At 37.9% G+C, this 14,111-nt stretch overlaps 1 protein-coding gene across 1 annotated transcript; it reads left to right on the top strand.

Moving 5' to 3' along the window:
* Positions 1–450: 450 nt before the first annotated feature.
* On the top strand, positions 451–13,812 carry LOC106651297 (cadherin-87A). Its single transcript, XM_023462239.1, has 24 exons — positions 451–756; positions 2,549–2,610; positions 2,742–2,959; positions 3,329–3,586; positions 3,978–4,112; positions 4,194–4,386; positions 4,532–4,842; positions 4,916–5,071; positions 5,367–5,554; positions 5,665–5,827; positions 5,908–6,355; positions 6,430–6,621; positions 6,696–7,091; positions 7,176–7,391; positions 7,475–7,774; positions 7,855–8,099; positions 8,190–8,483; positions 8,549–8,746; positions 8,853–9,075; positions 9,154–9,695; positions 9,766–9,941; positions 10,024–10,386; positions 11,084–11,294; positions 11,448–13,812. Exons 1-24 carry the CDS (start codon positions 743–745, stop codon positions 11,556–11,558), a joined length of 5,613 nt encoding a protein of 1,870 aa, XP_023318007.1. The 5' UTR covers positions 451–742; the 3' UTR covers positions 11,559–13,812.
* The last annotated feature ends 299 nt before the right edge of the window (positions 13,813–14,111 follow it).

The raw sequence follows: 14,111 nt of genomic DNA, 5'->3' as shown, positions 1-14,111 counted from the left end.
TGAATGGGATTCGTTCGAATTGACTGACGAATCGGAGAGAAACGCCTCACAGGAAGCTAGGAGGGAGTGCAGCTACGCAGACTGGAGGGCCAAGCTTTTATTTGGCGCTCGCGCCAACAGCCACGAGAGAAGCGGCGGGGTAGACCTTTGTCAGGGGCAGAGTCGCGTACAGGTGAAAGGTGCATTCCAGCCGCGCGGCTATAAAGCGGCCCTGCAGGTACTATACATAGGCGAGACTGCGCGAGACTGCGCGAGTGGCGGTCGGCTACGTATACACAGTACACAGTATACACACACACACACACACCAATACCCACGCATGCACATAGCGCAGCTATAGCTCGCGGGGGGAGTCGCTCAAGGAGCTCAGCAGGCCTCCGAGAATCGCAAAAGTCAGCTCCTCGCGCGCGACTCGGCACAGGCTTTAGTTTGCGCTCGACACAGCTCACACAAGGGGCCGTCGCGTACACAGAGCCCAGGCTTGCAATCTCGTTGTTTCTCGAGCCTCGAGCTCGGGGGGACCGACTCCCCCGTCGACAGCTCGTGTCAATCGGAGTGCGATTCGAGTGCGTGCGCGGCTGTGTGCCTCCGTGTGTATGCGAGTGCGGGCCAGCTCGAGTGCGAATCGATGCCAGAGACCTGCTCGAGGGCGCCGCGCGGCCCCGTCGACCCTCAGCCCGGACCCTAAGCCAGACTCGCTGCTCCAAGTCCCGAGAGACCGCCCAGGGCATCGGCTCGCGCCATGCACCGCACAGGGTGAGTAAGATACATAATGTTGAACGAGGATCGCGAGTTACGAGCGGCGAATCGCCCCGAGCGGTCAATGACCCAGACTTGTGGACGGCTTTTGTAAGCACCGTTAGCGACGCGCGACTACGAGATCTGTGCCGTTTCGAGGCACTCTCGACTGCACGGGGCTCCGTGCGCGCTGCACCTAATCTCGCTGCTGCTGAGCCTTCCGCGCGACTCCTTCGCTGCAGTGTGCCTCTATTCGCGCCTATACGGGCGCATAGCTAGCTGCTCCGTGCAATTTGTAAAATGCCGTAGCGGATCCAGTCCACGGCTCGCCATCCGACGTCTATGCGCTGTACTTTCACTTTGTTATACGCCGACTCACCTGGCTCGGATCGGGCTCCTAATTCGCCCAATATCTTCCTTTTCCGAAACTCCGACCAAAGCAACTCGTGCCCTGTATATCTAGCTATGTAATACTTATTATGCGCGCTACGGCCCGAGCGATAGCTTTCTCTAGTCCTGTTTTCCAGGCGTACGCATTATTTCTGAACGTTGCCCAACGAGTCCCTGTCAAGTGCTCGTTTTCACGTTCAGAAATATCATCCCACGCAATTTAAAACGGATTGCAATAATGATCCTTCGTTCGAGCGAGCTTCATTTTTTCCCAGTTTATATTTATCTTTTGAATCGACAAAATTAGTCAATTGAAAATGTAAAGAAAAATAATGTTATACGCGAGCCTCGTATAGGTCCTGATCGTATTTTAAGCTCGGACAATGCTCAACGAAAGTCATTTTACAGTAATATAATAATACTATATTTATTTTCGATTTAAAATTTTTCATACCCAAACTCAAGTTCATTTTTTGTCAACATCGGCAAGTTTGCTTTTACGCATGACAAATTAGTTCGATAAGCTAAGGTTTGCAAATAGTCTATTGACTACAGTAGCTTTCTTCTCCTACCTCCACTGCACTATATCATCGAGTATTATCGGCGTTTAAAAGATGAGCAGCACCCTCTACAAATTTAATAAGCCACTTTTCTGCCGACTCGGCTGAAATAATAATTATGTACGAAAATTATTGAAAAATCAAGCGCTGTTATTGATATAAATAATGAAAAAAGATCAGATGCAATCATTGAACTTATTGTTATTATACATTCGTGTTACATATCAATCGGTGACTTTATGATTCTCAATTAATTATTTACGGTAAAACTAGTTGGAGATTATTTTCACCACAGAGCGTAATGGTTTTATAATTAAGAATTTATTCCTTCGTACTTATTCTATCGTCAAAAAATAAGCATGAAAAATCTCCATAATAATCCAATACATCGTTTTGGATATTGATAAAAAAATGACTTTTTTGTTATGACAGTTCATGTTTTGACTTTGATCTAAGGTATAGCAAATGCCAATCTACAGGTGGTATACAAGATTCTTTAATTACTTCCACATAGAAACACGGAAGCCATCGTTTTAAACCTGTTTCTATAATTTCTAAAAAAACAATTCCGCGTCGATTTTCATTGAATAATGTCAGAAGTAGCCACTTAGTAGCTACTTAAAAAAATGTCCAAATCCACAGAAAAAATTATCTATGCTATACATCAAATCACGAAATTGGCATAGAGCCCAACCATTTTCAACGTATAAGCGCATTTACTATTGTGTCCGCGTCTGTACATGAAAATTCTAAAATATCATTGTATTTGAGTTGAAGATACATTTTATTAATCGAATAAAATTATTACCTTAGTTTTGTACTACATTTTCAAATGCTATTGTTACATGTTATTGTTACAGAAAAATCATGATAGCTGCAACGCGCAATTCATTTCTATTATTCCTCTTGATCACGCAAGTTGGTAAGTTTTATGTTAAGGTTTCGTCAATATTTTTCTATAGCTGTTTTTTGAAAATAAGGTCTTCAACATAATGAATACTGCGAATAAATATTTTGAGAGAAATCTTTTGAGAAACAATTGATTATTTATAGTATGCAACAATGTCAATGAACCACCAACATTTGAAGCCGGGGGTTATCCAATGGGACTGCCTTTGGCTGAAAATACACCAGTTGGATCCGAAGTTTTCACATTAAAAGGTCATGATCCCGAAGGATCGCCCGTAAAGTATGGTATTCAACTGACTAACAAATTTAGCGTTGACGAACATACTGGAGTGGTCAAATTATCTGAGCCACTGGACCGTGAGGTAATGTACATCATATAATAAAACATTGTTTAATTACTAATTTAGCAAAAGATTATAATTCAAATACAAATTTATATAACATCGATCGAAATTGTGTTGAAAAGAAACTAAATGTGCCATATGAAACGAATTTAAAGAACATTTCAACTTTTTCATTTTATTTTGAGAAATAATATAAAAGATTTCGGATCGTAATATTTAGAAAAATATTTTTGACCTCGGCAAAAAAGCAATCGGTAACGAATCAAGCTCCCTTATTATATTGGCAATACTTGATTTCATATACTATTATTATCCTAATTTCGCTTTAATTTCTTATTAAAATAAAGTTTATTGGTAGAATAATAAAAAATTGTCTTTATTTTTTAGGAAGTTGATACGATTAGATTTCGAGTAACGCTTGAAGATTCAGTGTCTCTAGGCCAACAGCCAAATATCGTTGGAGTAGAAGCTTACATTATAGTGCTAGACGAAAATGACAATCCACCCCAGTTTATCGGAACACCATACGAGGCGATTGTTCCGGAAGATGCTGCTCCGGGCACTTCTATTCTTCCAGCAATACGTGTGACAGACTCGGACTTATTGGGTGATAATATTCAAGTCGATTGTGTACCCCAACCACAGGTAACGTACCTTTACCATCTGTTCTACTTCTGCTATTTCTTAAAGAATTGAAAAAATTTTGATTCAAAAATATTATTAAATGATAATGCGTGAATTAAAATGTTTATTAAATGCTTTTTTTTTTAATAGAAATTAGAAAAAGTCTTATTTATATTTATCGTGATTAAAAGTTCCGTTTAAAAAAAGTAAAAGTATAATTTCATTGAATGAGTTTTAAATATTTATCACATTTGCTCAATTTTGTTACAATCTGATTTATGAAATTTTTAACAAAATTTCTCGAAATTTTGTAAGCGTTTAGAGTGACAAAAATTTAGTTCCAGCTTGTATCCAATTTTAGAAAAGATGTAATTTCACTTTTAAGTTGTCATTATTACAATTTTTTCAACAGTTTCCAGATGCTTGTACCAAGTTTAAGATAATAGACATCGAAAAAAGCCAAGATACGTATATTGGTGCTCTTGTGTTGCAGCGGCCATTAGATTATAAGGAAAGACCTTTTTACCAATTGGTACTTCGAGCAAGTGTAAGAGTCGCAATTCCATTGATTATTGTTTTTTTCCATTGACGATCGATGTTTTCTTTTTTCATGTAATTTCTATTGCAGGATGGGTCAAACAGTAATACGACTGGTGTGGAAATTAAAGTAGCTGATGTTCAAAATAATCCGCCAGAATTTTTAGATTCCCTAACTGGAGTTGTAAAGGAAGACGATCCAATTGGTACATTAGTTATGGTTGTAAAAGCTAGGGACGGTGATCGAGGCATGCCGCGCAAAATTGCCTACGAATTAGTTACAAGTAATTATTGTTTCACTTGCCATTTGTGATATCTATAAATTTTAACTATTTCGAAATTTCTTCATTAAAGTAGAACTTGTTTCGTGAAATTATAATTTTTTTACTTAATCAATCGCAAAATTGAATCTTTCAATTTACAATGTAGATCCAATGGATTACTTCTTGCTGGACCAACTAACTGGTGAATTGCGCACTGCCAAACCACTGGATAGAGAAGCCCTTGACAATTCAACGGGTGTACTAACTTTTGTTGTCAAAGCTCGCGAGATCGTTGATGGCCAGCCTGCTGATGATGAACACTCTGTGTCGACGATCGAAGCCACAGTGACTATTAAAGATGTCAATGACGAACCTCCAACTTTCAATCAAAAAGAATACGCCGTATCTATACCAGAAAACATAGCCAATGGAACTCCTCTTCCGCATTTAAATATGATAATTCGAGATCCAGATATTGTGAGTGTATTTTTTTAAATTATTTTACAAAGCTCATTCGTGATTATACTAAAATGAGTTTCATAATCCCCAGGGTCTCAACTCGGTCTTCAGTTTGCGCCTTGAAGACATCACTGGAGCTTTTTCCGTGGAGCCGAGTCAAGCCACCGGTAGTACATCAGTGAACATTCGAGTAACGAACGGCTCTTTCGACTACGAAAATCCAAATCAACGAAAATTCATTGTTTTGGTCAGTTTTGTATCTTTTTTCTATGTTCTCAACTAGATAAATCCAAAATTTCATTTATTCGTACGAACGACGTTTTAAATGAGCACTATTATTAGAAATTATTCCCCTTAAAAGATAATAATGCATGAACTGAACGCCAATGAATATAATAACGCGGAAAGAAATATTAAATTTCATTTTGAGTCTGACTATTAAGAAATGAAATATGCTCATGCTCAAAACTAATGATATATAACGTAGAAATGTATAAAATCACAAATTATAATTTTATTTTTCACACAAAATTCTATTACAGGTTGTTGCCGAAGAAGTTCACACTCATCCGAAACTTTCATCGACGGCAACAGTTACTGTCGACATCACTGACATTAATGACAACGCACCATATTTTTCTAGTTCATCGTACTCTGCACTAGTCTCTGAAATAGCAGAGTCAGGAACTCCGATTATTACCATCACCGCTAAAGATCGCGACAGTGGACGGTAAGTTTTTCTCGATAAACTTTTCACAAAAGTTGTTGATTTTATTTCAATGTGTTGAATTCGAGTTGTATCTGACCTATTTTGTATTTTGTATATTCAATTTATTTCAGCTTTGGAGCTTCTGGAATAGTATACCAGTTGATAGGGAGAGGATCTGAACATTTTGTAGTAGACAAGAAGTACGGTAGCATATCTGTTGCTCCATGTAAAACTCCAGGAAGGTCACCTTGTTTGGATTACGAAGAACAACATGAATATTTTCTTAATTTCAAGGTAAATTATCGCTCACCGACAATGGTGAAACTTTCTTTTGAAAATCGATGTATCATGTACGAAACGAACAATTGTTTCAGGCAACGGACGACAAAGGTAATGGTCAAACAACGAGCGTTTCCCTACGGATAAGTTTAACCGATGCCAACGACAGTCCGCCGCAATTTCTGCAAAAGCAATACCGCGCCGTGATCGACGAAGGTTCCGAAAAATTCGAGCCACCGTTGAAAGTCGAGGCACGCGATCCAGACAAGAGTTCGAAAATTACTTACTCGCTGGCTCAAAGCAATGAATCAGGCTTATTCGATATTGACGCCGACTCGGGCGAGATCACCATAGCCAAGATCTCAAAATCCGACGTATACAGCAATTTGAAAGCCGGCACTATCGAGCTGACGGTGCGAGCGAGCGACGGTTTATTTATCGACGAATGTCTTCTCAGCGTAAATGTACGCGACGTCAACAACAATGCGCCGGTCTTTTTACAAGATCATTACATGGCGAGCGTCTCGGAACTGGTCAAGCCAGGTACGTTGCGGTAGTTTCCGATGCTCTTGGCGGAGGATTTTTTAACGATGTCGATTTTTCAACTCCGTACGTAGGAAGTCTCGTGAAAGAACTGAGTGCCACCGACGCCGATGATGGCCTCAATGCCGAAGTAGTCTACCGCATACAGCGAGGAGCCTTCAATGACTTCGTCGTCAACGAAACGAACGGAGCTGTCGTGGTTGCGCGTAAGCTCGATTACGACATTCGCAGCACGTACCACGTCGAAGTCGTGGCTTTCGACAAAGGTAAACGAATGCCGCGAGCGAAATATTAATTCGACGTTGTCGCACAACTCGTAATTGTCTTGTATCCGTTGCAGGATCCCCAAGTCTTACCGGTACGAGCACTCTCGTGATCAACGTAGAGAATAGCAACGACAAGCCACCCTACTTCGTGCCCGAGATCCAACGAGCCGAAGTTACCGAGGACACGCCGATCGGCACTGTTTTCGCCGTACTCAAAGCCGTCGATCCTGATATTTCCGAGCCCGATGCATTGAACTTCGTTATGACGGAACCAATCACAGCCATCGACAGGAGCGGCCGTCGCGTCCAAGACAACTCGGCCACAGCTGCCTACAAAGACTTTTTCGCCGTGGATCGTAAAACCGGCCAGGTATCCGTTGTCAAGAGTCTCGATCGAGACGTTGCTGCGACCATCAGCATCAGCGTACTCGTAACCGATACTTCGGCTCCGATGCTTCAACAAGCCAGAGGCAAGTGAAAATTCATAATCGGCTCTCGATTCTATATATTTCTCTCGACTTCGTTTCAACATCTTTTTCCTACGTACTTCGCAGGTCTGCTCGTCGTTACCATAATAGACCTGAATAGGTTTGCGCCACAATTCGTTCGGCCCTGGAGCCGTACCGATCCGCGTTACTCCGTCGAGATGCAAGAGGAGCAGCCTGTTGGAGCCACTGTTTGTGCTTTCAGTGCCACCGACGAAGATAATGCGATCGCAGGATACGCCATCGAACCTCCCAATCCTTATTTCCAAATCGATAATGTGACCGGTGAGTTTCCAGACGCAATACAATTCTTCCGAATCATATATTTATTATTTGAGCCTACTTTTCACGCGTTCGTAACTTTTTAGGCATTGTACGTACCAGAAAAGTTATCGACTACGAGAAAACCAAGCAGTTAGACTTCACTATTGTGGCGTACGATACGGGGGTTCCTCGATTATCGGCTTCTGCTCACGTTTTTGTAACGATCGTTAATATAAACGACGAGAGTCCGAAATTCGAAAAAGAATCATACGTAAGCGAAGTCGAAGAAAACTCACCACCGGGAACTAGAGTTGCAATCGTCAAAGCCGTTGACAAGGATGAAGGTACCTTCGGTCAAATCACTTACAGTTTAGTCGGGCAGCGAGCTTCCGATTTCACTATCGGTGAGTCTAAAATCCATCGAAATTTATATCGAAATAGAAATATTAATAGAGCCTTCGTTAAATGCATCGATTGCTGCTAGATCCAAAAACTGGAGAAATATCTGTCGGAAAGGCTACAGTACTGGATCGAGAAGTCATGCCTGAATTTTCGATTACCGCGATGGCCAGCGATAATGCCCCAGCTCATTTACGCAGAGAGACGTCTGTTCCAGTCCTGATAAAACTAAATGACGTAAACGACAATAGACCTATTTTCAACCAACACAACTACAGAGCATCGGTCGCTGAAAATTTGTCCACCCATCCGCCAGCTCCGATTTTCCAAGTAAGCTTTTGAATTATGCATTCGATCACAAAAGTAGATGACATAGTACTTGTATAACTCAATAATTTGATATTCCCTATGGTACTTTAGGTTCGAGCGACAGACAACGACGAAGGATTAAATGGAAAAGTACGATATAAAATAATCAAAGGAAACGATGATGGCTCCTTTGTTTTGAACCCTGAAACAGGTATCCTGTATCCAGCTGTATCACTATTAGGTAGAGCACAATTTTACGAACTCAAAGTTGAGGCTAGAGACCGAGATGGCAAAGGACCCTATTCGGATGTTTGCAATATTTATGTACGCATTATTCCGGTTAATCAGTACAAACCAGAGTTTATTATGCCCGAGTCGCCAAATGCTACTGTTGAAGTACCGGAGGTAATTTAATATCATTACTTCATAGCTTTGTGATGAATCAAAACCAAAAACAAAATTATTTTTAGAATTCTGGTGAACCTAACTACCTCGTGATGACTGTCAAAGCTATAGATCGTGATGCCGGTGACAACGGCAAAATTAGCTATCACTTGAAAGTTGGCAATAGAAATTTACAAGAAACTGAAGAATTTGTGATCAACCGAGAGACGGGCGAACTCAGATCTAAAATAATACTAGATCGAGAAGCAAAAAGTAAAATAGAGGTAACAGTCTTTTACAAATTTTTTAATAAAATCCACGCGCTTGAAGTAATACTCGAATCCCATTAGCCAAGTATATTTCTAATATTTGTTTTCTACATTTTTTTAGCTTGTTTTGGTAGCTGCAGATCATGGCACTCCAACTTCTTATGAAACTCTTCGATTGTTGACTATCGTTCTTTTGGATGCAAACGATAACGCTCCGGAATTTTGCGAGGAGTACAGTTTCAGTGTGCCAGAAAATCGACCAAAGAACTATTACGTTGGTAAAGTCAATGCAGAAGACAAAGACGAAGGACGCCATGCCAAAGTTTACTACTATATCAAATCTGGTCAGTCAAATGAAGTCGAAAAAAATCGTCGATTCTCCCACAAATGCGATGTCTAAATTATTCTTTATGCTGTTTCAGGCCACCAGGGTCATAATTTCTACATCGATAAGTCAGACGGCAGCATTTATACGAACAACTCGTTTGATCGCGAGAAACGAAGCAGCTATCGCTTGACTATTGTCGCCGCAAATGATCCTGATCTTTACATCGATCCAAGAGACAACGAACACCCACGTAAAAACCAGCAGCACGGATACGTTAACGTAACAATAAATATCCTTGATGAAAACGACAATCCACCTACCTTTGAAAAGAGTATCTATTACGCCGGTATAAATATGATGGCAAATTTGAACGAACTCGTGACCAAAATCACGGCTTCGGATATCGATCTCGGTGACAACGGGACAGTGCAATATTACGTAGCTAGTTCCAACCTTTACAAATACGAATCTCAAAAATCGAGTGGTTCAATCGTGCCAAGTCCATTTAACGTTAGTCAAGACGGTAAACTTGTAACTAGTGGTTACATGGCCGAATACAACCAGGATCGTTTCATTGTTGAAGTTGTGGCCAAAGAAGTTGCGTTTCCCGAACGTTTTGCTGTCACAAAAGTTCACGTAAGATGACATTTTTATCGTTCTTATTTATCAAGCAAAATAGAAAATCTATAATTATAAATCCTTTTAGGTATGGGTATACGAACCAAGTCAACTGATCAAAATAGTTTTCTCATCGCCTCCGGAGAAAGTTCTTCAACAAAAGGACGAAACAGTCCAACATTTGTCGGATGTCACGCAGAGCCGCATCGTAGTTGACGATATTCGATATCACGTGGATGCATCAGGACATATTCGACGCGAATGGTGAGTATCGGTGATGGATAAACGACCTTTAATTATAGCTCTTATTACTTGCTCGACCAACCAAATGATTGATTCGTTATAGGTGCGACATGTATGTTCACGTAGTCGACCAAAAGACGCAAATCATATCGTCAGTAGCCCAGATGCTCAAATTAATTGACTCAAAGTACGACTTTTTGAAGAATTATTACGCGGGTCTTGCCATTGAAAGTATACTACCTGCCCATGTGGGTGTTCAAGAAGGATCATTTGACGTTGCTCTAGCTGCTCTCATTGCTCTGCTCATAATATTATCCGTCGGTTGCATTACGATCACTGCAGTTTGCTGTTGTTTAAAAAACTGGGTCATTAGCGTGCCAAACGACATTCGCAAGAAAGAAGGTTTGATAAAAAAGCAAATCATCGAAGAGCTGAATACAACGGAAAATCCTCTATGGATCGAACAGTAAGTTCAAATAATTTTTTTAAAAACACATTCGAATCACCTTGATCTTAATTAGTTCGCGTCATTAACTGAACAGGAATGAAACTGCAGATAAATGATTTCTTCTTGCATTTTCCCAATTCTAAATCAAACTCAGAAATTTTCATTAAATTTAAATTGAATAAGGAAAAAAGCACAACTCGATCGATAATCTAAATTTTTATTCGCGTACAAAGCTTTCGCTGATGAATAATTCGAAGAGCCGTCTTTGTTAGCTTCTTTCATTCAGGTTTCCCCGGTGCAGCTATTAATCTTATCTACCAGCATCTCATTTGCGTGTGCTAATTAACAATAACATTGTTGATCACCTTGTTATGTTTTTACTCATCAGTATTGAGCATTAAGCTTTTTTCTGATTCGATTGGATGCGCTTCTTTTGTTCGTTATGTATAGCAAAACTTAAATATATTCGAAAAATTAAAAAAAAGGTAGCTTTCAATCTACTAAAATCAAATGAACATATTTATGATTCTTAAAAGAAATCGAATAAAGTTGTGATATTGATCGTATTAGAAAAATTTTAGAACTAAAAAAATGATTGACCACGATGGAAAACATTTTTCAATCAGATACACCTTTTTTTATCTTCAACTATAGGAATTTTTTTGTATTAAATCTAGATCAAAATATAAAAAATTATTAATTTTAATGTTTGCAGAAAAATGAAGCTCTACGAAGAACAAGAATTAACTATGCAAGTCTTTAGTGAGCCAGAAACTGGTTTAGTAGACAGGCGAGGTAGTAATATGAGTCTCGGGATAGGCGATACTTCGCAAGACAATACATATGCCACAATACAACATCCATTACCTACAAACAGACATCGTTCATCGACACCAGATTACACTACTCTACCAGGCAATCGGAATGTAAGTTTTAATACCTTTTGGCGCGGTTAATTTATCATTTTTTTATGCCCACATTTGCGGGGCATCATTTAACAATTATTATTATTGTTACCGTTATTATTAATATTATTATTATTATTGTTATTACTATAATTATTGACTTTTAAATTAAAGATGTACGAATCAGCAATGGGTTTCCAAGGCTCGACATTTCAACCTGTGATATCATCTCAAATGATACTGGATAACGAAGAGCAACCTCAATTTGTATCGGGTCTTGTTTAATTTGTCTGTTTCGTTCCCGAATTATTTGAATAAAACCATAGCTTATATAGCCATTGGTGTTCATTAAAAAATTTAACAACAGAGTAAGAGGATCAAGATCTATTGATACCGAACTAGTGATAATTCTAACTGTATTAATACTTTAAGATAGTTTTCTACAGAATGTAGTTTATAATTTTAATCTGCCATAGACGTTACATTCATTAAAAGCTATAGGTATACTGTATTATTGTAACTATTTGTAACTATGACAATAATATCTTGAATTGTGACAAGTCTTCCTAATTAATTATGAAATTTCAAGTCCGACATAATAATTTGGTGTAAAAACTTTGATTCCTAGACTGTCGAAGGCGAACATCATTTCTCATTGTTGTGGTTCTGAAATCGAGTCGCAGAAGTTGGACTGATGTATGTAGGTGGATCGTCTCGAGTCGAACTGTGCGCTTACGAAAGTTCAGTTGCATCGATGACTTTCACTTTGTTGTTATGAAGAAATCTAAAGATTTCAAATAAACTTTGTGCTCAGTGATTCATCGTTATTTTTTGCTTTGCATTCATGTATACTTATACATGACATTTTTAGTGTCCAAAATCGCTACATAAAGTATTACAAAAGAAAACATTTTCAATTCAAAACAATGTAATAATGGCTGAAAATAATTTTAAAAAATTTTCTGCTTATTAACGATATTAGCAAGCCTTATCGATATTATTGAGCTGTCATTATAATTACATAATCAGTATTAATTAGTATGAGTTGTTACTAATTTAGTAATTTATTGAAGATCTTAGAAATTGCAATTGACTTTCAATGGTGTATATAATTCGATTTCACTAACGCAAAAGTATGTATGCTATCGAGTAATTAAGTCGGTCCACTCTGCACAAAAATGAAATTGTAAACTTATGAATATTGACTCATTTTTAAAAAGCATAGTTATCTAAAATTTTTAAAAATTAATCAATTAAATTTGTTGATTTTTGAAAACTATAAAAAACTGTCCTCATTATATTGAGTTGTTAAATCGAGGAAATTTTCCTTCTCAAAAGATTATAAACAAGATTGTTAAATTTTCAAAGGATTTTCTTTAATCGTAGCATGTGCTAGAAAATTACATGTATCATCTGTTTCTATAAGCTCATGATTCGAGTAGCGCTAAGGTCGACAAACGAAACTCTACACGAGTTTGTAGATTCAAACTGATTCCATTATTATTAAGAACTTAGATGAATAAATGTTTTTGTTTATTTTGATTAAGTTCATACATGCAAATGTAACGATAGTGTTTGCTTACTTAATTAAAATGACATTTTATATTACATGACTCGATAATTTAAAAAAAAATTATTGCGTCTGTGATTGACCAATCTTATAAGTATTAAAAGTATTGCGACTAGAAATTTTGGTTCATGAAATTTCATTTGCTAAAAATAAGCTTTGATTATTTATTATTCTTTACAATTATTCGTAGGTATATTGTTTTGCCTGCATTCATCCATCCGAATATCATAGTTATGATTGTTCTCATTCTATAAGCGAAATAACGAAAAGTATATACTCATTTATTAGAACTATATTTAGATGACGATGTGAAATTTCACGAACTATTCCCAAATTAAGATAATTAAAAATGAAATTAACAGTAGAGTAATAATGGTGCGAGACATTTAAGCTTACAAGTAATTGAATTAAATAATCGATGAACAACGTATGAAAGATACTATTTACCGATCTTATATCGAGTGTTTTATTAAGCGTGAGAATGAATGTCCAATGTAGCTCTTGCTATTACTTAACACGAAAACTTATTAGTTGTAAATTTAATTGTATCATTATCGAACTTAGTCAAATAATTAATGTATTAAAGAAAAGAATACAAACTTGCCAACGATGAACGAACGAAATTACATAATAACTTGTCGCATGTCACACACCCCTCTCATAGGATCGAGCTCAATATATGTGTAAGAATCAGCTTAAAAATGAGTAAGTTTTGAAAATTCACGCAAAGGCGAGTATATATTCTTAAAACTAGTGTCAAGAACAATTGTTACTCGCATAATGATTTGTTAATCGTCAATGATACATTATAAAGTATTGGTTACTGTCATCGTTGTACAATTATCTTATCGATGCAACTTATCATATACGTACTATTTATATATCATATATATTTATGGGAAAACGAATCGTTTGATATCGAATACCGCATGCCACGGTTGAAAAACGCTGTTAATTTGTTTATTATTGTGAAGATTTTTAATAAATGTTTTTATAATAAACCAAGTACTTTGATTACTTTATCAGCCAGTCCATTTAGCCAGTAGCGTTGGGATCGATTGCAATGGTCGCGGGAAATGTGGAAAAGGCGAGTTGCGCATAAAAATAAAAAAAAGCCAAGCGAACAATGAATTAGAGACATCGGTATCAAGGCTAAAGGTATGGAGCACACGAGACGAGAATGCACGTACGTATAATACGTGTACGGGGAGTCGTGTGCTTTCGAGGCACGCGCGCGACTTGACGAAATCAAGAAGAGTAAAGAATAG

This window comes from Trichogramma pretiosum, unplaced genomic scaffold (assembly GCF_000599845.2).
Source record: "Trichogramma pretiosum strain Unisexual culture from Peru unplaced genomic scaffold, Tpre_2.0 scaffold9, whole genome shotgun sequence".
NCBI lineage: Eukaryota > Metazoa > Arthropoda > Insecta > Hymenoptera > Trichogrammatidae > Trichogramma > Trichogramma pretiosum.
This window is presented reverse-complemented; position numbering and strand designations above follow the sequence as displayed.